This window comes from Mixophyes fleayi, chromosome 3 (assembly GCF_038048845.1).
Source record: "Mixophyes fleayi isolate aMixFle1 chromosome 3, aMixFle1.hap1, whole genome shotgun sequence".
Classification (NCBI taxonomy): Eukaryota; Metazoa; Chordata; class Amphibia; order Anura; family Limnodynastidae; genus Mixophyes; species Mixophyes fleayi.
Genome location: NC_134404.1, coordinates 25,621,284 through 25,645,547, shown reverse-complemented (window position 1 = coordinate 25,645,547; position 24,264 = coordinate 25,621,284). Strand labels below are relative to the sequence as shown.

Genomic DNA, 24,264 nt, shown 5'->3' with positions numbered 1-24,264 from the left:
AGTCAGCCATCAGTACATATGTCTCCGTATAATAAAGGAGTGCAGTAGATACTAGATAGGTTAATTACTGCTTTATTTTTTCTCACGTCTTTACCACCACGGAAGCAACAGCCAATCCTTGCAGTGCAGTTATTTACAGCTTTAAAACGCAAGAGCACTGTGCAAAGACGTCAGCACATAGAACTCCCATGAGAATTGAGAACTATGGGCTTGATTCATTAAGGATCTTAACTTGAGAAACTTCTTATTTCAGTCTCCTTGACAAAACCATGTTACAATGCAAGGGGTGCAAATTAGTATTCTGTTTTGCACATAAGTTTAAATACTGACTGTTTTTTATGTAGCACACAAATATCAACTTTAAATTTCAGTGTAGAAATAAGCTATCAAGTATTTGTGTGCTACATGAAAAAGCAGTCAGTATTTAACTTATGTGTAAAACAGAATACTAATTTGCACCCCTTGCATTGTAACATGGTTTTGTCCAGGAGACTGAAATAAGAAGTTTCTCAAGTTAAGATCCTTATTGAATTAGGCCCTAGAATCTCCTTTGTCTATTTAACAGGCTGTACTGTTGCTTTCCCAGTCACAGAGGAAAGTTGTGTAAGTTAAATCTAAGCCGTACGTGGAGAACACACATAGAAGCCTAGTGGGCATAGAAAAGGAAGTGAGCCCAAAAGAGGCAAGATTGAAGAGGTTGGTAAATGACAAACTGGTCGGGCAAGGAGCAATAGCAAAAGGGAACAGGAAACAGGAAAAAGATAAGGGGCCTGAGTCATTAAGCCATGCATCTCGAGCGCAGCTAGCTTTCAAGCTAAAGCGCACAAACCTGTTAGCTGCATAGGCAAATCGAGGGGGGGGGGTGGTTCATAGTGCCTGGAAACCCCCCTCCAAGCCATAGGCACGTTATAATTCAGGTAGCTGGACTCTGCCCCCGCTTCACACGGCTCTGCTCGAAAACAGAGCGCTGCATGCACCTAACAGTAGTGCACGCAGCATTGCCCATGTATATTATGGGGATAGGGAGAGTTGGAGAGCAGCCAAGCACTCTCTAAAATTATAGCTACGCCCCCATGCATGCTGGTAATGCCCACTGGCGGCGTGGTGTGGAAACCCCCCTCTGCAAATCCTGCGTGTGCCCCTGAGCTGCTATCGATCAAAGTCAGCAGGACACGGATCATCATATATACACAGTTTATTGACTGCTGGTGTAACTGTTGCTACCATGCATGCAGGCGGCCCTACGGTGCACACGCACGAGTATAAATACAGCAGGGGCGGGCTGGGCCGGGGGGCAGGGGGGCATCGGCCCTCCGGGCCACTCACAATCACGGCTGTTAGGGCCGGCCGCCCCCCCCTTACATGACACGTGATGCGGCCGACTGTGCGGCGTGTGCCCCCCGGGCTGACGTCCGTCAGCCCGCGCCTGAAATACAGTACTGGTCCTCATGGTACTTTTCTGCTCTACTTTCGTCAGCGAATGCTATGCATTTGAATGTCATAGGACCAAGCGTTCATTCGTGTATTGCTGACTACCCTTGTTTGTTATTCACCAAACAGTACAGTGTTGGTTGTATAATGGTGTTTGTGAATCGCAAACTGTCAACTTGCCCATTGCCCTGGCACCGATTTGCTTGCTGTTACTATAATTGGCAAGCTTTACTTAAAGATATAATAATTCACATTTTTAAAACAAATGAAACACACACATACAAGCTTTTCTAAGTAAATAAACAATTGTAATAGCAAAACAATAATAATAACAATTTTAATAACAATAAAAATGAATAAAACTTATTCTCTATTTTTTTTAGATAATTTATATTTTTGCATTATTTTATATTTTTAGTATTTTATTCTTGTTTTTTTTTATTCATGTAGTAGCCTTTGACTAGGCTGTCTTGTCACACCCATCAATTCCTCGTCAGCTGCAAAAAAATAAATAAAATATTTTAGAAAATACACTCTTATACATTGATATGTTTGAATGCTAGATCTATAGGTGTACTTATATGCATTTTGCAAGCTCGGTAGAGTGAACAAATGGTATGTTACAAAAAAAAATGGGCCACAGTTTGGTATTATACTGAACACATTAGCAATAAGAAGTATATAGTATAACTATGTGTGTCTGGCAGCATTATTTTCTTTCATTGCAAATGTTGCCAATATTCTGCTATGCAGATGCATGGTCCCCATTGGGGGTACTTAAGATGCTCTCTGGTTCGACCAGGGGAAGGGAAAACTGTTTCTCACGTCAACGTCTTTCTGCTAGAAAAAAAAAATTGCCAAAGCTCCACTACATTACAATAGCCCGGTACTTTCCTCTATCAGCACCTGTGGTTGCTCAGATGGTTCAGGTGGGCTCATGACCAGGACTTGGGAGGTAGAAAAACTGCTCCTGTCTTCCAGGGCGACTACTGCCTCTTCCTCCTGGGGTAGATCCTCCTTCTGGGCCACCTCCTTCCCCATAATCTGCCGCCGCCTCTTGCTGGACCACCTCCATCGCCTCCTCTTGGAACACCTCCTCCTCATTTGACACTTCCTCAGGGCTGTGGTGGGGGAGGAGGATGTGTTGGCATCCTGTTGAAAAATAGGACCCGCTATCTATTTTTTGGATTTATTTTTTGCTCTGAAACATACACAGATATGAAGATAATGTTAGCTTGTGAAATGTCCAACACCACACATTTACCATGATTGGCCCAAAAAACACACCACACATATGGCCTAGACTTGACAGGTAACAGTTTATCACACACACGTCTAAAACCTAGCAAGGGTGGTTTTTGCAGCAATTTATTAATTAATAATATCTTATTTTTGATTGGAGAATAGATGATATGTGATATCATGTTATATATCTACATGTTATAGTATAATTTTGATTACTAGTTAAAAGACCGTAAAAATGATGGAACAAAATAAGAGTAAGATCATGTTGGACCCTTTTGCTCCCAATTTGACTTTACCCTTGTGTCAGTCTTAATTGAATAGTGTGTCAGATGGCTGCTCTGCCGCAAAATGGTTAGAATGGCAAAATGCACAAATACTGTTTATGGACAGAGCATTAATATTTGTTTCATCAAAGTTAGCAAAATAAAGAATGGTGTGGCCAGGGTCGGTACTAGGGTTCTCAGCGCCCTAGGCAAATTTTCAAAATACTCTGTCCTCTCCCATCCCCCCTGCAGCACCATGTCCTCTGTCCCCCCCTGCAGCACCATGTCCTATGTCCCCCCCCCCTGCAGCACCATGTCCTCTGTCCCCCCCTGCAGCACCATGTCCTCTGTCCCCCCCCTGCTGCAGCACCATGTCCTCTGTCCCCCCCCCCCATGCAGCACCATGTCCTCTGTCCTCTCCCCCCCTGCAGCACAATGTCCTCTGTTCCCCCCTGCAGCAAAATGTCCTCTGTCCCCCCCCTGCAGCACCATATCCTCTGTCCCCCCACCCCCTGCAGCACTATGTCCTCTGCTCTCTCCCCCTGCATCACCATGTTCTCTGTCCCCCACCCCTGCTTGAACATGCCCCCCGCAGCTCAGCGCAACACACCACACCACACCACACCACACTTTCTCTCTCTCTCTCTCTCTGTACTTACCATGTAGTTTTCTCCATGCTCTGCTCCTCTCTGGTGGGCGCCTCAGTGACTGTCGGGGCGTGATGATGACGTCACTCCCGGCAGTCACTGAGGGAAGAGGAGATAGCGCGTCCCAGCGTTAGGGGAGGGGGGGCGGTAATCGATTACCCCACCCCCGCCATGGATGAAATCGTGCACATCTATAAAGCTGTGCGGCGTCCGGTGAGTTTAACATGACTGTCGGACAGCTTTATAGATGTGCACGATTTCAGAGGCGCCCCCCAATGCCCGGGGCCCTAGGCAGCTGCCTAACCTTGCCTAATGGGAGCGCCGGGCCTGGGTGTGGCCTTTTGGTTTTTTTGCTGTCCAGTTACTCACACACCAGACATTTGCATTTTAGGTGGCCTCGCAGTTACATATTGTTGCTTACATTAATTAGTATATTCCTATGAATCTAACACGACATGCAAATTGAAGGAATGGATAGACAATCAAGTCATTTTGGAATAGCAAAGGTCATTATAAATGTTAACTGCCGCTTAATAAACGGAGATAAACCAAGCAAAATAAGGAGAAGAAATGAGGAAAATGTAGTCAGTAGGAATGGTCAAGTACACAAAAGAGTCATTTGCAAACATTTGTCCAAATTTGTGTGTGTTTTGTATGTGTTAATATATTAATATAGGGCACTTGTGTATAATAGTCGACTTTATTGCTATCTTACGAGCAGCTATCTCTGGCCTCAATTCAGCGAGGAGATCGGCTGCCTCCTCCTCAATTCACTCCATCAGCGCTGCGACTGCACAATAGAGCGATTAGTGCCCAATTGCAGCAACAAATGCCTGCGGAAGGCCCTGTAAGTGTTCAATTTTATCTTATTACTTACATACTGAGCTGTGGTTTGAAAGCAATGGCCAAGTGTTGCTGTCAGCACCCGTAGCTCGGTGCGCATGTGCAGTGCTGCTCGCATGTTTGCAAGTCACTGAGATATTTCAACATCCTGCACAGCTAATGGTTCTCATTGCATGTAGGTGCATCTGTACGTCACTCGCAGAACAGTTCAATGCCATTACCAAGATGGCTGACTCATCTGTCAATTAAATTAAGTATCCAGGCAATTGGGGGTTGGCCTGGCCTACTGGTGCTTGCGCAGGAGAACGCCCCGGTACCCACTATAAAACTTTCACTGTATTCATAATTCAGCCCTGACAATTATTTGTGCATGGCCCTAAGGTTTGTGCTGTTGGGAACAGGATATTTACTGGTGATTTTGTGTTAAGTAATATGGCCCTATCTGTAACCCTTTACATAGCATGTAAGTAGAAGGAATAATTGAGCTTTATTATATTTTCTATAGCTTTCTATTGACAATTGCTGCCTTGACCATAGATTGCCATCCATTTTGTATGTAAGTAATATAGCCTTATGTGAAACCTTTTATGTAAGGAGAAGGACTAACGTTTTATAACCCAAATATTTTTTAATTTTCAGGTATGTCTGAACAAAAGCTTAGTCAGTCTTCTGGATCCTCAACCTCCGCCGAAAAAAAGCACCGCCAGCCAAGTTTCAGCAATCTGGAAATCCAAATATTGGTTTAGTTGGCTGCTGATAGGCTCCATACCACTACTCAGCAGCTTACGGCACCATCAAAAGCTAATATATGGGTTGAAATAACTACTCAGGTCAATGCTGTGGCTTCAACACTACGCATAGTGACTAACCTCAATACACAATACCCTCACACGTCTCACTGACCTTACTTCACTATACATCACTAACAAGCAGCACCAATTTCCCAGGTATCTTCTCCTTTATTTTTCTCTCCAGCTGTCGGTCCTATTCCTCAACCATACTGCACCACACCTGATTATCTGTCCAGAAGTCGACACCATTACCCTCACCCATGTCCACATCCTGCACCATTTCCTTCTCAAGGTCCTAATGTTTACAGGGCTAAACCACGATTTCCACACGACTTCCACACCATCCTTTTCCTCAACCACACTATTTTGAAAATTAACACATGTATCCATATCATGATTATAGTCCTTATTTCAACACTCAATCTGCTACCCTTCCCCTCCTGCCATCTCTGCACCTCCTGACCCTCCTGCCACCTCTGCCCTTCCTGCCATCTCTGCCCCTCTTCCCTCTCCTGCCATCTTTTCCAACTCTGCCCCTCCTGCTACCTCTGCCCCCCGTGCCCCCAGTGTCCCCCGTGCCACACATTCGACATCTGCTGCACCGGGACTCTCTGCTGCACCCCTACTCTCTGCTGGTCCACTGGCCTCTGCATCCTTCCCGCTGTTGTCTGCCACATCACAGGTTACCCAAAGCCAGACCCATCCAAGACAAACTCAAAATATTTCAACAATGGTGGCGAAGAGACAAAGGAAATGTAATTTAATTATGTCCAGGTGGTATATCTAGTTAAACATTACACTTAAATTAAACAGGGAAAGATATTAGAATGCTCCATGATAATCTGCCAGTATACTTAGTTATAAAACTAAGAACATGAATATGAACATTTTAAAGTGGCAATCTTTGCCACGTCCCTGATTGACGGAAGGCAAAGGAGTCATGTGTACTCCCTGGCCACACAGCTACCAGGTCACAAATCTGGAGAGATGCGTCACATCGATTTATCGAGTGGAAATCCTTGCGAATCAAATAAATCGCAGCATTCCCACCTGACAGGACCAGGACTACATGAGTCCCATCTACTACCCCTATGACGTGCAGAAAGCCGGCTATGGTCACAAACTGCTGCTTTATGGGCACAAGGGACTCCTCATCGAGTGACAGATAGATGAATTGCCCAAGCCGCATCTGGTACGCCCGCAGAACAACCTTCAACACACAGGTGAAGGACTTCTGGGACATCCCTGCCGGGACTCCCGCAGTGGTCTGGAATGACCCTGTGGCACAAAAGTGCAATACCGCCAACTGTTTGGTCACTGGCGGTATTGTTGTCGGGATGTGGCGCATTAGCTCAAGCTCACTCTGCACAATGCGCAGAGTGTACAGGATGACATGAGCTGGGAGACGGTAATGACGGACCACCTCAGCCTCAGACAACACAAAGAGGCTGACACATGGCCTGAAGGCACGATACCTGGGCCGGTGACAAGTTGCTGGTTTTGGAGGGGTTGACTGCTGTTGCATTCCTGCGCTGCCACCTGTGCCTCAACCATTTCTAAGAAAAGCTATATCTGAGAGAGAAGGATGTAGGTGTTAAAAAAATACAATACCTCATAACTTTGAAACTTTTATTCCTGTTTGCTAATGAAAGATTTACCATATACTTACAACTACAACTGGGTTTACAATACTCATAATGGGACTATAAGATAATATATATATATATATATATATATATATATATATATATATATATATATATATATATATTACTAACAAATAAAACAGGAAACACAATTAAGCACATCAATAGGCCACAACATGGAACAAAGTAAGAAAAACAAAAAAACGAAGTGACACATTACTATATATGTATGTATGAGCAAACCAGAACACAAAAACAGTAAAAAATAAAACACAAATAATGGAACCATTAAACAGCCACATTTAAAAATGTAAAAACTAAACATACGATATGGCAGCATATAGCACATGCTGTAGTTGGGCTTATTATAGCAGAGTTTAATTGGCAGAGAGTATGCAGGTGATTGGGGAGCATACGTCATGATGACATGCCGAGCTGGTGTACTGTAGTGTATGTTGGTGGTTGTCCGCGGTGAGATGAACTAGATCCCGGGCAGGTGCATACTATAAATCGAGAACCACCATGTTACCTAGGTTCCCCCGACCCTGACTTGGATGTCACTGCACTGGATTGCCCTTATTCTGAATTGACTACAACACCGCACCCCTTTACCTCCATGTTCACAACCCAAAATTGTATCCCCTATCAAATGCAACGTATCTGTTGTCTTTGCAAACGTAGAGGATCTGTGCTGACTGGCGGTCGAGAATCCCTCTTGGGAGCATGTGCAGAAGGGGTTTGCGTTTGATACGCACAAAAAACAGAGATCCTCCCTTAATGACTCAGACCCAAGGTGGATAGGCTTTGGGACAATCAGAAGACATGGAATAAGAAAGTATAATAAGTGACAAAGGGATAGATTTTGGAGAGCCCCAAAATGGCAGGTACCTTAGGAAAAACTTATGAATGAGGTAGGTGTGATGTTTATGTATGGAATCAGTGCCATTAATGGATGGGGAAGGTATTTGGAGAGCATGGATAATATATAACTTGTTCTATATTATCCATCAACAATCTGTTTTTATTCTAATATCAAATTCATGTATCTACATAACAAATCCTGCATCCCTACTGTGAAACATAAGGATAATAGTCATTGTGGATTTATGTGACCATATAAATGTAAAAACTCTGTACATGAATGCATTCTGATAGGGTGTTCTGCATAACTTTTACTGGTTTTACACTTTGGTCACACCACTTGGTTGGCAGAGCTGGCAAACTGGTGTCCTTGCCCATGCAGGTTTGATAACAGTAGAACAGGTGTAATGTAGATGCAGCAGTTGTAGTGGTACACAGACACAACTGGTGAAAATTATGGGTGCCAGATCATCTTAGGATTGCCTTTCTCTAACCTAACTTCACTCAGAGGACATACCTGGTTGATCCTCCTGATTAAACTCAGCCTTGCCTGCTGACACATAATCTCAAATTAGTGTGCTCTAATACCCATTAGGTCTAGAAACTGCAATTGTTAAACAGGTAATTTTAGACTTTAGGTCTGTCAAGTACTTCTCTTAGTTACCCCACACTTTCAGCCTCCGAACAAAATCAGATCAGTTTAGCAGTACTTTGCCTTGTTCTCATCTAGTACTCTAGTACCCAGAGAGCACTTGCTCACATCTTTAGTTAATCTCTTCCTTAGTTCATCTAAGTAGTAGTAGTTATAGCAGTAGTAGTAGGAGGAGGAAGATTAGGAGAAGGAGTAGTCAGGACACCGAGAAGTACTATGGCCCAACTTTTTAATAAAAATAATAAAACCCCAGTAAATGCACTAAACACCATTCATACCACAAAAATGTATTAAAAATAATAAAACCCCAATATACTCACCAATTTTATGTCTTCATCTGTTGTCAGCAGCTTTTAATCCAAATATGTTTAAAAACCATGTCCCAAATGATTTGTAATTCCAAAAGTTCATGTTTCTAAATATCTTCTGTTCTTCTGGCCAGAAGGGCCCCTTTGTTGCTTGCAGTCTTTTTTTTCTTCAGGCCAGAAGGGCCCCTATTATTGTATTCCATATCCGGACATGCTTGGTTAAAAAAATAAACCCTGATTTCAGCAAATCAAACTTAGCTTATATCTAATACGAGCTCCGATACGCATTGAGTTTAGCACAGGTGCAAGGTCTATTTATAGTCTAAGGGGTTTTCCCACGCTCTCATGGGGAAACCCCTTAGACTATAGCCAAACCCTGTAGACATCTCTGGCGATTTTACATAAAATCTCACTTTAATGCATCTGCAAGATGAAACACCCACGAGAAAATCGCTGGATTTTCAAAATCGGATCTTGATACATTTACCCCCTAGAATCTGATTGGTTGCTATAGGCAACATCTCCACTTTTTCAAACACGCAGTTTAGTAAATATACCCCCTTGTGTGTTATTATGAATAACACTCTCTCTCAACTGTAAATTATTAAGGAAATTAGAAGATTCCTCAGATTTCCATGACCTGTATAAAAGCACACATGTCTTTATGTGGTCACAGAGGGCTTGATTCATTAAGAATTGCAATCTGAATGTAAATTGCGTTTAAAAACAAATGCACGCAATTTGAACGAACACATACTCCCGTATTCAGCTACAAGCGAATAAGAAGAAATGTCTCCTGTTGAATCCGGGTATAAGTACCTTTTACCTATAAGGCACTTTCCGTATGCAGACAGACACAACACAATACAGGATACGAATAAATGCTTATTTTCAATACAAAGTCCCAGCTGAGCGCACAGGAAAGAAAAAAAAACAATTATTGTCACCTGTTAATAATATATTCAATAACCAAAATATATTAGACTAAAAACAGGAGGGGGGTTTTGTCTTTTTTTTTTACATGAAATACATTTATTGTGACGTTCTTAATGCACACTGTACATAAAATACATGTTTACAGTTACTATTAAGTGCAAACATATGTTCTGGCATGTACACACGTCCATCATCAGTATCACATCTACCTTGTAGCTGGTGCAATTGAAACGCTAAAAAACTCGTACCTGAGAGATTCCCAAAGCATAAATCAGCCGGCGGTGTGTGTGGTCGGCACTACCTTGTTGTACATTGCCTACATATTCCCGTCCCGATTCCGCCTTTCAAATCATAGGCAGTTTGAAGTGTCATTTGCGTTCAAACAAGAATCACATGCCGGTGTGTTCTCCGGCATAAGTCTTGTTTTTCGCTCATGCACACAGTGATTTGATGCAACAATACACTAAATGGACCTACGCTCCTTAATTAATCAGGCCCAGAATTCCTCTGTGGCTTTTTAGATCCTTATAAATTACTGCAGCAGATACATTATACCATATATTTTTTACAGTTGTTGACGCAAGTATTCAAATCACTCATCTATTATATTATGTTAAACCCTTAATGCTGGTATTTGTAAATTTATTGATGCTTTATGTGGACCAAATAAAGATTTTACCAATTAAATTTTGACTTTGATCCATATTCTGTGACAATGACCTCATCATTGCTCAACATTTATAGATTGTACTTCACCATCTCTGACATCATTAATTCTCTGTGGTGGTCCATGATAGGGTTTATCTCACATTTTCTGTTTTGATTACCTCTTGCACATGTAATCTAATTATCTGTGATTGTTATTAATTTTACTTCTGATGTCATGTTGTCTTCCAAATGATTTTTGTAATCTATAGTAGAAGGAAAGAGTAAGAAATACATACCAGGAATTGTCCTGTTTTGTACTTTGCTGTGGCCATTTACACAATTTTTTGCCCACTTAGCTGCATTCTCTGCTGCTTCGTCACACCATTCCTTAGAGAGACAAACACAAACATGGCTAAATATTTTTTGAGGACAATAGCTAAAGGGTAACTAAAAGGCACACAGAGCATTTAAAAATAATGTGCACCAATTTTCACATTGATGTACTTTATAAAATGCAGTAATACTATTGTAGGATACAGACTTGCCAACCTTGTATACCTACCCTCCGGGAGCCGCAATTGGGAGAACTATAAAGTCAGGGTGGGCAGAATATGATGACGCAAAGTACGTCATCTTGCCCTTGTACCTACCCACTTCTCCTGCCTTGTTGGAGAATTGCCAACTTTTTTGCAGGTGCAGGAAGACTCCCAGAAATCTGTATGTATGCTATAAAATAAAATACTAAAATAAAAATGACTTAATTGTGACTGGATTTACTTATTGGCCTCCAAAGGCTAAATCAACCCTCAAATGAAAAATAAAAAGAACAGAATACAGATCAGTAAGGGACAATAAAAAACAAAAGAATTGATAAAAATTAATACAAGAGACAATAGTGAAAGCAATTGGAACTAGAAAAATTTAAACATTACAAAGTGAATGAGGGGGTAGGAGGTAGAGAGGACCAAACTTGTTAGAGTTAACATTCAAGAGGATTATGGAAATAAGCAGAGATGATAGGGGTAGAGGGAAGCGATAGGGAATGGTAGATGAAGATAAAAGGTATGTAGGGAAAGGACGGGATGTAGTAGCAAATGGAGATAATAGAGGTGTAGGGAAAGGATGGTAAGGTGTAATTGGATTGTGAGGAGGGAATTGTTTTAGGATGGAGCAGGGTAGGCAGGGGCTAAAATTGGAGTTTTATGGGAGCAATTTAAAGATTTGAGGATGAGGTGAGTCTGATTGGGCAGGGCAGGGAGTTTCAAATGTGGGGAGCTGCACAGGCAAAATCCTGAAGGCAGGTGTGTGAGGTGGTGACAGGTGATGCGGAGAGCCGAAGGTCATTGATAGAACGTAGTTGGCGAGTAGAGAAATATTTATTGACAAGGTCGAAGATGTAGTAGGGGAGGCTTTAAAGAGGACTTTACAATTGAGGCTAAGCAACTTCAATTACAATATTCGTCATAATGAGGATAAGCAGAATTTATTTGTATGAAGGTACTTTCTTTCTTTCATTTATTCCTATAGCCCAGGGGTGGGCAAACCTGTCCTCAAGGGCCATATCCAGTTCATGTTTTTAGGATTTCTTTAATCATGTACAGCTGAGTTAATCTATTCGGCTGGGTCAGTAATTATCCCACCTGTTTCTACAGACAGAAATCCTAAAAACATGAACTGGATATGGCCCTTGAGGACAGGTTTGCCCACCCCTGCTATAGCCCATAATTGGCTGTGTGAATAACGTTTTTCTACATTAGTATATCGTATACCCCTATTTCACATCTATTCCAAGACTATATAGTAGTCGTGGGTGACCAAGTATTAATGTTAGTGGGAATCGCTAAATCGCTAAGCGGTGGCTTTCATATTCGTTTTTCAAAGCAGAAAGTTAGCAGTGGTTTAATTCTACTGTCATCCCGGTCTCTGTCTTCCAGGGTTTGTGATATCAGTCCAACGTCGCCTTGACTTGACCATGGGTAAAACAAATCAAGTCACGGCAAAATATACAATGGGTTATGACGTCGGACTTGTGGGTTGGAATGCCTCAAATTGACATATTCTAATTTTTTAGTTTAAAATTAACCCTGAGTTAATGTAAAGAGAGCACCCCCTCTAGAACACACAAATGATCAGAAATATGACTTGAAATGACAATAAATATGATTAAAAATATAGATCTTTGGTAAATTGAGGACTCACAGAGATTACATCAAAGGGTAGACAGATTCCAGCCTTAGTATTGTCCAGAGATACTATGGATTATAAGTGAGGTGGCCACCCAGGAATATCAGAAACTCTTTCTTACCAAATAGGGATCAGAGCCAAACTGACCATTTATAATTCAAGCACGGCAAGGCTTATGTATTCTGGACTGTGAGACACTGTGGGACGGGCTGGTCACTAATTAACTTGAGTCTGGTGAAGCAAGGATTGCTTTTGAACTCTGTGATAGCAAAATTTTGGAACTGGGTACACAATGGGATAATATAATATAATCTAATTTTATGTTAACAACATTGCATTGGATGAAAGTATGAGTATTATTTCTATCCTTTTAATTGTGCTATATTAGTGAGTCTACTATTGTGCAGTTTGTTGGTGGTATATGTCATTTTTAACAAATGCTATATTATTTTATTAGACCTATTCCTTTTTTTTAAAAAAAAAAAGGTTTTATGAGTGTGCATGACAATTGGTGATGGTCACAAATTATATCTTAACTACATTGTGGTGAGAAAGTAGAATATTTAAATATATAGCAAGCAAGACCTTACAGTGGACTCACTTCATATCAAGATTAAACTTGAAGCACTGGATTAAATTAAGAGGATCACAGCCCCGGGACCCAGGCTACCACCCCAAAACACTCAATCACGTAGCGGGGCCTGTTTGTTGAATACAAATCGACAGGCATATCATGCATTTATACTAGCAGTTTCTTGATTTTAATGAAAGTAAATAGAAGCAAATGTATTTTATACTAAATTATGGATATAAACTTTACCATAAGCAACATGTTGCTGGGAGGAGGAACAACTTGGGACCTCAGTTCATTGTGTCGGTCCACAATCAGTTTTTTTATATCATCATTGTCACATGATAACTTCGCAATTGGATCATCCTGCAAAATAAATAAATCAAATTAAATATTGGTCTTCAAAGTATTGAGTAATATTGAATTATCCATTTTCATTTAAAATTATAAGCTTATGAACCCTTTTCAAATATTTGCATTACGGCGTTAATTTTGCTGAAATTGATATAATCTATCTTTCAGTCTTTTGAGGTCTACTATCAAAGTAACATTAAGGACATTAAAGAAATGACACCCAAAAAAATCTCTTACATAGGTATTAATTTATTTTTCACCAACAGACTTTTGTGAACTGAAACAGATGTCATGGCGCGTGCCATATATTCTGTACAAATGCACATGTTTGCTTGGTATATGCATCCGCAGGTGCGCATATCTCCAGATCAGCCAAACTTTTTAAATAAATCTGTCATAGGAATAAACATGTCTGCAAAATTAGAAAATTACAGTTAGTCTGCCCCCGTGATTAATTACTGCTAGTTGAGACTCTTTTGAGTCATAAGTCTTAAGAGTAATGGGACATCAGGATTGTATTTGTTTATTTATGCCTCGTTTGTACATCTTAATGATTTGATTACAATTTTTGAGGGAAGGAATAGAAATGTAATTTCCCTATAAAAAGTATTGATCTAAGGCCGCTTGGTGGCCTTACTAACAAGTGCCTTTTTCTCAGTTTTAGAGTATGGCCAGTTCCTCTCTTTACGATGGACTTCAAAGGATGATTAGACATTTTTTTAAATCTTCCAATATCCTTCTATTTGGCGTTTTTCTTTGCTTTGTATGTACTTTGATGGTCATGTTTATATTCATGATGAAGCTTTAGTTGGAAATGCACTAACCAACTGTGGGGCCTTTCACCAATAGGTGTATTTATTTTTAAATCAATTGAAACTCTTTTATTGTACACAGGTAGATTCCAATCAAATAATTTTGTAAGCTCTGAAGGCAACCGATTGAACCCGATTGAATCACGGCTTATTTAGATATATCTTATTGTGATGAAACAAGATCACCCAGACAAACTGTACCTAATTTCTCACACTAATAAGCCTTTCCTGACTTATATAGTTACATGCACCAATCAGAGAGGTGCAATTTGAGCAACCAAAATTAGCCTCAACACGTTGCTAATTAATTAAATCAATACATGCATGCGCCCACCTGTCCAGCTGTCCAGAGTGCAACGGTGAATGCAGAGCATCCCGGCAATTGCCAGGGTGACGGCCAGGACAAGAAGAAGGAAGTGACGCCCCGGCTGTTGCCATAATAGCCAGGACGTGAAGAGAAGAAGCGAGCCAGTAACAAAATATAGTTGATGCATTCGGTTATGATTGGTTATGTTCCAAACGTGCCTGCATTATATACGGTGATGTCTTTATGCAATTCATGTGCAAAGCATGTTTATATTATCAGTGTTTCACAATGTGTGGAAATACACTGTTTGTGCCCTTGAATATACCCAACGTTATAATATTAAGTGGAATTAGAACTGATGCATTCATATATAGCTAAAATAATACTGTCAGAGAGAGCTGGTGGCACTCCAACATGCCGGTAAATAGATTACCCACACAATAATCGTTGACAGACCCACACCTCATTTGACTAATTAACTCAGAGGACAAAGACCCCAGAGGCGGGGTTGAAACGCGTCGGTGAAACACAGATCCGCCCACTTGACAGCAGTGTTACACGAGCCGGAGGAGAGAGGACTGTCTAGCGCAGATTGCCCAGGAGTTATTCAATCTACACGCTGACTCTTCACTTAAGTCCGGTACGGGTCCACTTGTTTTTTATGTTGGGATACCGTACATGATAAGAAAATTTTATTTGTGGTGCTTTTAAATTATGTGAAATAAACCCTGATGATATTATGCCAGATTCTTTCTGTATACTTCTCTCGTTATATATATTGCGATTGAGCATCGTGTGGTAATTGAATCAGGCATGATTGTGGATATCAGTCAGCGGATCAATTTCACTGTGTAAGTGATCCATCTTATTCTCTCACTCACTTCACCTGTGTGGGGTGTTAAGTAACCGTTAGTTTACACATGGTGAAGTGGATATATGTCACTTTTTGATATGGAACTAAGGAAGATGGGTTTCTGTTAATGGAAATACTAATTTGATATCCATTTATCCTCTTTCTCTTTCTCCCAAATTTCCACGGACCGTAACATTTGGAGAGTTTTTATAAAAGACAAAATTAAGCTCTTCCATGTGACATTTGCTTCTTGATATCACCTGTAAAGAAGATTGCATAAATTGGACCTATAAGAAGCGTTCTGATTTGTGTGAACATTTATGGATTTTTTTATTCTGCGGTGAACTTTTTTTATTCTGCAGTGAACTTGTTATATGCGCCTATATACCTTTGTTGTATTATCTGTAATTAACTCAGAGGACCTGAGTCGTTAAGGAGCATATTCTGTGAATGCGTGTGTACCATCAGCACAAAATACACTGCACATAACCAGAATCAGATGGTACGCAATAGACCGCAGCCAAATCCAAGTCAACTCCGAGCACAAAGACACTGATTACAGCCTACAATATAGGGGAGTGAACTGGGTGGGGAATGGGAGGATTCACATAAGCAATGCACAGTAAGCGCCTTCCCATGCAGCCTTGTCTAATTCAAACTTAAGCGCACACAGATGTGCGCTGGTTTATTTCTTGCTCCAACTGGGGGGCTAGTCTAAGTTCCGAATACTAGTGCCGACGGCTGAGTATGTATTCATTCAGGAGCAACTGTAAACAATTATTTTATGTACAGTAGACATTAAGGACAGCCTAATAAATGCTTTTGAAAGAGAAAAAAAATATATAATTTTTTTAAACTTTCCATGTATAATCATAAATGACTTTATTATTGACGGGTAATATTAATTGAGTAATATTTTTTTTTTTCTGTGCGTTCTTTTGAGATGTATTCCAGATAAGTATTATGCCTAATCTGTAGTGTCTGGTTTAGTAGAGCAACCATAGTCACACCACATGCAGAGCCTATTTACATGCAGTTTAAAACAAATGCACAATGCACTCAATGTACGTACATTAATGACTCCGGCCCAGAGTGTTTATCTACAATGGAAGTGGGTGCCATAGATAATGTGGGTCTATCGTTTAATCAATTTAAAGAACTTTAAAGATAATGGGCCTGAGTCATTAAGGAAAGTAAGGGGAAAAAATTATTAAATGCTCTCCAGGACAAACCATGTTACAATGCAAGGGTTGCAAATGAGTTTATTATTTTTCACATAATTTAAATACTGGCTGTTTTTTCATGTAGCACTATTTGATAGCTTTATTTTTACACTGAAATTTAAAGTTAATCTAGGGCTATAAGTATGTCCCCACATTTTAAATGTACCTCCCCCTCCAAAGCAACATGATTTTGCCCAGGTGCAAAGTTACTCTTTTTCATGCTTTGCTCTCCTTAATGACTCAGGCCGAATGTGTTTTGGGAGGCAATTTGATTAAATTCTCGGTGAGCCCTATTGTGTGTGACAGAGCGGATAGATATAGGATCAAGGCAGCCCAGATAACCTGGCACCCTCTATCTAGTCAATAGCGTGACTAGCGTATAAATTATGAGGGAGGATGGCTGAGAAAGTGTGGGATCTCTTGATCGTATACACTGAGCAGTATCTGCGGATCTATCGGTGAGGAAAGTCCTTGGCACAGGGCACTGTGTGAGCCAGTATCCTAGGCCGGGAGACACATGATTACATACCTTAGCAATTTAATATCAGTGTAGAGTCTGAAGCTGGAGTATAAGCAGCACATCGGGTAAGTACCAACCTGGGCTTCGTTAGTGCTAGCATATGTGTCAGACATACATGTAACCATAAAAACAAAGGACAAGTAATTGGCCCAAAGGTATATAAGCGTCGGGGTTGTGGTAAAATAAAATGAATGATACTGGATGCCCAGCAAGGGTTAATAATGCATGGTCTTGTTGTTTTACAACACTTAGCCAATCCGAAGGGATCTGGAGGGCAAAACCTGAGCTGTAGAGATTTGTAAGCTTAGGCATGGATTGGTTACTTTATCTTTCACTGTGGTGAATCCCTGCTGCAAAGCAATTTGAATGTGTTTGCTATTGCCTGTTATTGAATTTGTCTGTCCACTGTTATGCTTTCTTTCTCTGTCTCTTTCTTTATTTGCTTCCTCACTTTTTTCCCTTTTTCTCCCATGTACTTCATCTTTTCTCTCTATTTTCCCTCCACTCCTTTCCATCCCTGCTCCAATTTTCTCACCATCCCCACTCACTCTCTCTCTTCTTTTAAATATGTTCAGTGCAAAATGGGCACATGTTCCCCCCATTGACTCCTGGAGGCTGCTGTGGCTCTTTTGGGTAAGCAGCTGTGTGACGACGCTCTTGGGCTAAGGTGGTGGTTGCTGCTGCCAATTTCATCACCCTGTTAGTGAGTGGAGGCACTTCGGCCCCAGTGCTCACTTCATCGCAGCTCCATACCTCTCCTCCTCAGTGTCTGGGGCAGTCTGGTTCCATTCCCTCCCTTACCGTCTGCCCCCCCAACTCTTTCTAACCTCCCCTTCCTTGTGGGCTCACCCCTCCCAGCCGAGCAGCCGGTCCTCGTCCTGGCGGTTCCTTTACCCTCTTTGCCTAGCCTGGGGACCCCCAGGTATGCCGCTTGGGACGGATGTTGCACTTAGTCGGGTGGCGATGACTCAAATTTTTGGCACAGCCTTCTTTCCCGATTGTGGTCTCCAGGCTGGAGCCAGTGGCCTGCCTTCGTTTCCTTTGAATCAGATGGTCTCTCGGGCAGTTAACAGTGTATCTAGGCCTGACAGGCCCCAAATTGGTCATTCTGCTGTGGCTCACCCATATGGTCCTTGTTCCTCAAGTTTTAACGGCTCCTACATTGCAATAATCTGTGGCTAATTGGACTGAAACTCCAAAGGGTTGATAAAGTTGTTCTGCGTCTTTTTTTACAGGATACAGCGGTTAGGTGGTATTGCGGAGGTCTGGTTGGGGGAGCAGACAGCCTGGCTCAGCTGCTTTATCCAGCTCAAGGGTGTTGATGCAGGAGGCACACCTGGGCGTGGAGGGGCCGCATGCATCTGGCGAACATATCTTTCAGTTGGGTGTGGATCAGGAAGGACTGGGAAGTTCCTTGTTCTCTGTGAGTGAGGTTTCTGTGGGTTGCAGAGGTGGCAAAGGGAAGTTGATAGGACTCCTTAAGAGGAAGCTCGGGGGCCAACTTGGCGCTGCGCGTGGATGCTGTCACAGATGTGGTGCACTGTGCTAATACAATGGTCCATCAAGACATTCTGAAGTGTGTGAGGGACAGCATCCACTCTGGGCGATTTGTTGACATGTTCACTGTGAAGATACGTGGTTCCTAAATCACTCAGACATGATATTAGAGGAAAAATAGAAGGACTATTTATTCTGCAGAACAGGATTGAATACAGCACAGCCCCCTTAACAATAGCAGCTGGAAACAAGTGTGGAAATCAGTTCAAATAAATCCAGTGAGATATGTTCCACAGCACATCTCTGGCAGAGCATCACCTCTTGCCCAAAGCCATTGACACACATGTCCAGCTCCCGGGGTAGCCTCTTTTATCACCTCATAATCCCACCTTGGGAACTGCCTGTCCAGGGGAGTTGCAAAATGTCTTGATTAGTGGGCTTCTCACATTATCCAGCCCCCTCCCCTACATCCCCAGGTGTCCTCTCTCGGGTGACCCCTGCTGGGTCCGGCTCCTGGCTGTCTGTAGAGAGACAATAGGGAGCAAACAGAAATAACAATGGTAACATAATTCACTCAAATCCTGAGTGTTCCCTGTGGAGATGGAATTTAACCCCTGAAGTACTTTTCCAAGGAGATTTTAGTTTCATCACTTATACTTCCTGATAATAACATGGCTAATAAGTGCAGTCCGGGTATGGATTAGAATAAAGGGTTGTAACACTGGTTCCATACAACATGTCCATTTCTTTATATTCACTATAATTGGAAATGCGGCTAATGAGAGAGGGGGCATAGCCGAGTAGGCCTATAAGTCCTTTGTGAATGGGATGGAAGGCATGCTATTTTTGCTTCCTGCTATCTAGAGTCTGGGTCATGATAGAAGGGATGTATGTGCGCACCAAAGGAGTTATGTGGCGGAAGTATGATGAACCTTTCTGTAAGAAACAGCATGCGATGGCCTTCGGTTGCAAAGACATTGAGGTGTGGCTGGAGGTAACAAAGCCTAGAAGTGGAGTGCCTGATGGTGGTGCTTTCAGGAACAGGTCTGGGCAAGCCATTTAGTTCCAGAGGGAAGTGTTTTGCTTATAACAGTGGGCATTGCCACAGAGGCACGGCCTGTTGCTTTCAGCATTCTTGAGCTGGGTGTGAAGGTGGTCACCCCAGATAGGATTATACCAGATGCACAGCGCAGGCGCCAGCTAAATGTACAGGGTCCAGTGGCACCCCTCGTTAAACCCTTTTCTCCTGTGGTGTTGAATGAAATGTCTAAGTAGTTGGGCTGGTATCCTCATGCTGCATGTTCTTGGATGAAGTTTTTTCAGTGGATTTCCGTCTGTCTATTCTCAGGGATGTTTGGGATGGATCTCACCGTAATCTAAAGTTAGCCTGGGAGATGACAGGAGTGGTTAAGGCCAAGGTGCTGTACATAGTGCAGTAGGAACAGATGTGTGGTCCATTTCAGTATCCCCCGATCCCTGGTTTAGTTTTGTTCCCAGTGAGGGTGGTGCCCAAAAAGGAACTTGGCATGTTTGATCCAGCATCTGTTTCATGACCTAGGCAGTGTGTGAATGATGCGATTGATGGGGCTGTCTGCAAGGGGGTATATCAGTCATTTGAGGATGTCCTGGAGCTACTTAAGATTTTAGGCAAAAGTGTGGCTGATGGCCAAGCTGCATGTGGCCTTTTGTTTTCTTCCCCTGCATCCTGCTTCCTTTCATTTTATGGGTTTTCGGCTGGTTGATGGGTTTTATGTGGATAAGTGCATGTCTATTGTTTGTGCTGTGTTGTGTGCATTATCTGAAGGATTTCTTGTTGGTAGGTCCTGGGGGTTCGGAATCCTGTAGTTCGGATTTGTTTTTTATGAAAGCCTTGTTCACGATTCTGGGTGTGCCCATAGTGGTTGTTAAAACTGAGGGGACAATTGATAATTTTGTCATATCTGGGGATTGAAATTGACAGATAGGCATGTTGCGGAAGATTGATCCACTGAGCGCTCAAGTACAACAGGGGGAGTATGTAAAGGTGTATTATTGCTGCCGTATATGAACTGGTGAGTGCTTAAAGTGATGGGTGTCTGATGAGTGACCTTACGGTGTGTGGAGGGGTAGTGATGGAGCTATGGTTCTGCTTGGTTGCAAATGAACAATAGTTTTATGGTTGCGCAGGTTGACAGCTGCGATGTCTGTGCTGGTGGCTGACCGCTGGTGGGTCCCAGGAGGTTCTATGATTGAATTCCGCTTTTTTTTTTACCATCACTCCATCCCTCAGCCACCTTACGACTATAGCACTCCATGGTAAAAACACTGAAATAATCTATGGTTAAATATACAAATAATTATTTATTAATAGAAAGCAAATGATGTGCAAAATAGAGGAGAGAGACTCTTGCACACTTCATGACCTAGTTCCGGAGCTTTGTAGACTTTCCATTAAGCCAGACAGACTGATTGAGGCAGATTCTTAGCAATGGTTTTGTTACATTTTCCATCCACATGAGTATCACCATCTTTCTGAGTTCTATATCTAAAATTTCTCTTTATTGAGCCTTGATTCCCTTCCTCAAACTTGCACTGTACAGCACAAGCTTTGATGGTGACAATCAAAGGTTTAAGGAAGGTTATGTTTTGTCGCCTCAACTGAAGTTTTTGTTAACTTACTGATTGAAATATCTGATTCAAGCTATCCCATAATAGAAGTGATTATTGTAAAATTCACAGCATTTATTTTCCAACAAATATAGTGAATGTTGAATCAAGAAATTCAAAAAAGAACCCCCCCAACACACACTCGCGCACACACACACACACACACACACACACACACACACAGTTGTAGGTGAAAGGTCTAACTAAGAGTGGGTTTTCCAAATAAATTGACAACCCCCAGGTATGCAGATAATTCTGAGCGGTGTACATTATTTTACTACATTATGTATGACGTGGCGTGTGGTGAGAAAGCAAGACCCACATTATTGTGTGTGTGTTGCACTATATTTTTTTCGTGCGACACAATTTATCCACACAGGTTGATGTCTCCCTTGAGTTTGAATCATGTACACTAAGGCTCATTTTTAACCTCAAAAAAGCAGATTCACACTGGTTTTTTTTGTACGGTGCAAAATTATAGAACAAAACCAAATAATTAACACCACCTTTGAGGTGGTGGAAATATCAAGTCCTTTTGTAGGCAATATAAGGCTGTTATCCCTTCCAGAAAGCAGGAAACATCCCCTAAATATATTTTCTCTACTCCATGATGTATTGTCAATAATAATGTTCTTCCACATGAAATCTTATTGCACGTGTGTGAAAAAGTAGACAACTCATCTGCACTAAACAAGGAACGACTCTGGTCTTCCTAACTACCCCTATAAAACTTTTGTCAACATAATCTTGGGTATATTGGCCTGAAATACATTATCTTAGCCGTAAAAACAAGTGCATTTGCACAATTGTAGACGTGTGTAACGCCACAAAACCGAATTAACCTTGTGTTTGTGAATTTTCAAAATGAAGATTTCTGGCACCTGTCTTAATGGCACAAATACTCTATGACTGGAACCACTTGGTACAGTTGACCTAATTTTTAAAAGCAGCAGTTTCTCTAAAACAGGACTGGCCAACCTGTGGCTCGCTAGGTGTTGTGAAACTACAAGCCCCCGCATGCTTTGCCAGTAGATAGCCAGATGACAGCAGGCAAGGCATGCTGTGACTTGTAGTTTTGCAACATCTGGAGAATCACAGGTTGGCCAGCCCTGGTCTAAAACATCCAGCTCCATCTGAACAGCATATAAATGGTGACAATTACTAAAACTTATTTGCTAATTAAATATACATTTTAAATATTTTAGCACTTTACTGTAACTAAATGATAGAAATAGAGGCGTATGTGAAAAATACGTTCTTTCAATGAGACAAGAATTTACTTAAGTCTTATATCTATAATCTCTCTATAGAGTGTAATATTTTGTAATATTACCTGACAAATAGTATGCTGAAGTAATATCGTCAAACAAAGCAACAGGAAAGGCAACAAATTCATCTCTAGAATAGAAAAAAAACAATAAAAAGTTAAATAAAAATATAGATAATTTGGTAAAGCTATTATTATAAATATGCAATACAGCACTAATTACAATGGAATGTGTAAGCGTTTTGGCACTTGTATATTTATTGCAGAAAACCTCTATTCTTTAGGTAAGCGTTTGACATTTGCTGCATATAATTTTTCTTACATACATTTATTTTTTAAAAAAGAAAAGTTTTTAATAGGTAATATAAGCCCATTAGAAAAGCTCACATTATCATCAAAAATAAATATTTAATTTGTTATTAAATTTAAGCCAAGAGAAGACAAGACGTGTGTGACATTTGGCTTGGATTAGTTATGGCATGCACAAGTAATCCCCTGGCGTATTATACTGATTAACTGCAGAAATCCTTAAATACATCTATTGTTCTCCCGGAAGAGTTGACTGCAAAATGCATACTGTACTCTGATGAGCTAATGATGGCAATGACATTTAGGGAAAGAATAATTATGCCGTGTACAGAATTGTGACTGTGTCAATTTTCTATGTATATTTGGATATGGGAACGTTTAGTCTATCACATGACACTCAATATCGGTCATTTTCAAGAAGCAAAAATAGAAAACTACAGCGCAAATGTTTTTTTGTTGTTCACTCACACACCTACTTTTTGCGCAAATGCAACTAATTTTCAGGGTAAATGATGGATTTGTGGGCCAACTTGCTGTGGTGCAAACTTTTGTATTAGCCAACTAAAGGAAGTGAGCAGATTTTTGAGGAGTACAGATTATGTACTCACTTGAAAAACAAGATTTTGTTATTGGAGACTGCTGTTTTAATGACATAAAGAGATGGAAATGGCACATTCACAAAGGGGTGACCTGCTTAGCGGAAGGGTGCACAACCTTTTTGTACCGGCAAAAGGACTTAAAGCTTCCAGAGGTCGGGTCTCACCCCTATACTGTACGTTTAAGTCCCAGGTACTTCCTTAAATGGTATTTCTAGGTGCTCTTGATGTAATAAACAACTTTAAGCACCATGGGTTAAATGTATTTAGCTGAGAGTTTCTGTCGGGTTTGAAAAGTGAAGATGCTGCTTTTAGCAACCAATCAGATTCTAACTATCATTCTGTTTCATGTATTAAATAAATGATAACTACGGGCCTGATTCATTAAGGATCTTAACTTGAGAAACTTCTTATTTCAGTCTCCTGGACAAAACCATGTTACAATGCAAGGGGTGCAAATTAGTATTCTGTTTTGCACATAAGTTAAATACTGACTGTTTATTCATGTAGCACACAAACATCAACTTTAAATGTCAGTGTACAAATAAGCTATCAAGTATTTGTGTGCTACATGAAAAAACAGTCAGTATTTAACTTATGTGCAAAACAGAATACTAATTTGCACCCCTTGCATTGTAACATGTTTTTTTTCCAGGAGACTGAAATAAGAAGTTTCTTAAGTTAAGATCCTTAATGAATCAGGCCCTAGAATCTGATTGGTTGCTATAGGAAACATCTCCACTTTTAAAAACCGATGGAAACTCTCAGCTTGATTCATTTACCCCCATATTTAATAAAGGCAGTCCCGATGACACCTTACTCTCCTTATTATTTTAAGACATAAATTAAATTAA

General features: G+C 41.0%; 1 protein-coding gene across 1 annotated transcript in view; it reads right to left on the bottom strand.

Annotated features, from left to right (window-relative positions):
* LOC142143090 (cysteine-rich venom protein TEL1-like) overlaps positions 1-24,264 on the bottom strand; it is a 79,364-nt gene that overhangs the window by 9,858 nt on the left and 45,242 nt on the right. Inside the window, exons 4-5 of the mRNA XM_075200803.1 lie at positions 13,276-13,392; positions 10,568-10,658 (exon numbers count right to left, since the gene is read on the bottom strand). Coding sequence (XP_075056904.1) covers positions 10,568-10,658; positions 13,276-13,392 — 208 coding nt within the window. The remainder of the gene's footprint in view (positions 1-10,567; positions 10,659-13,275; positions 13,393-24,264) is intronic.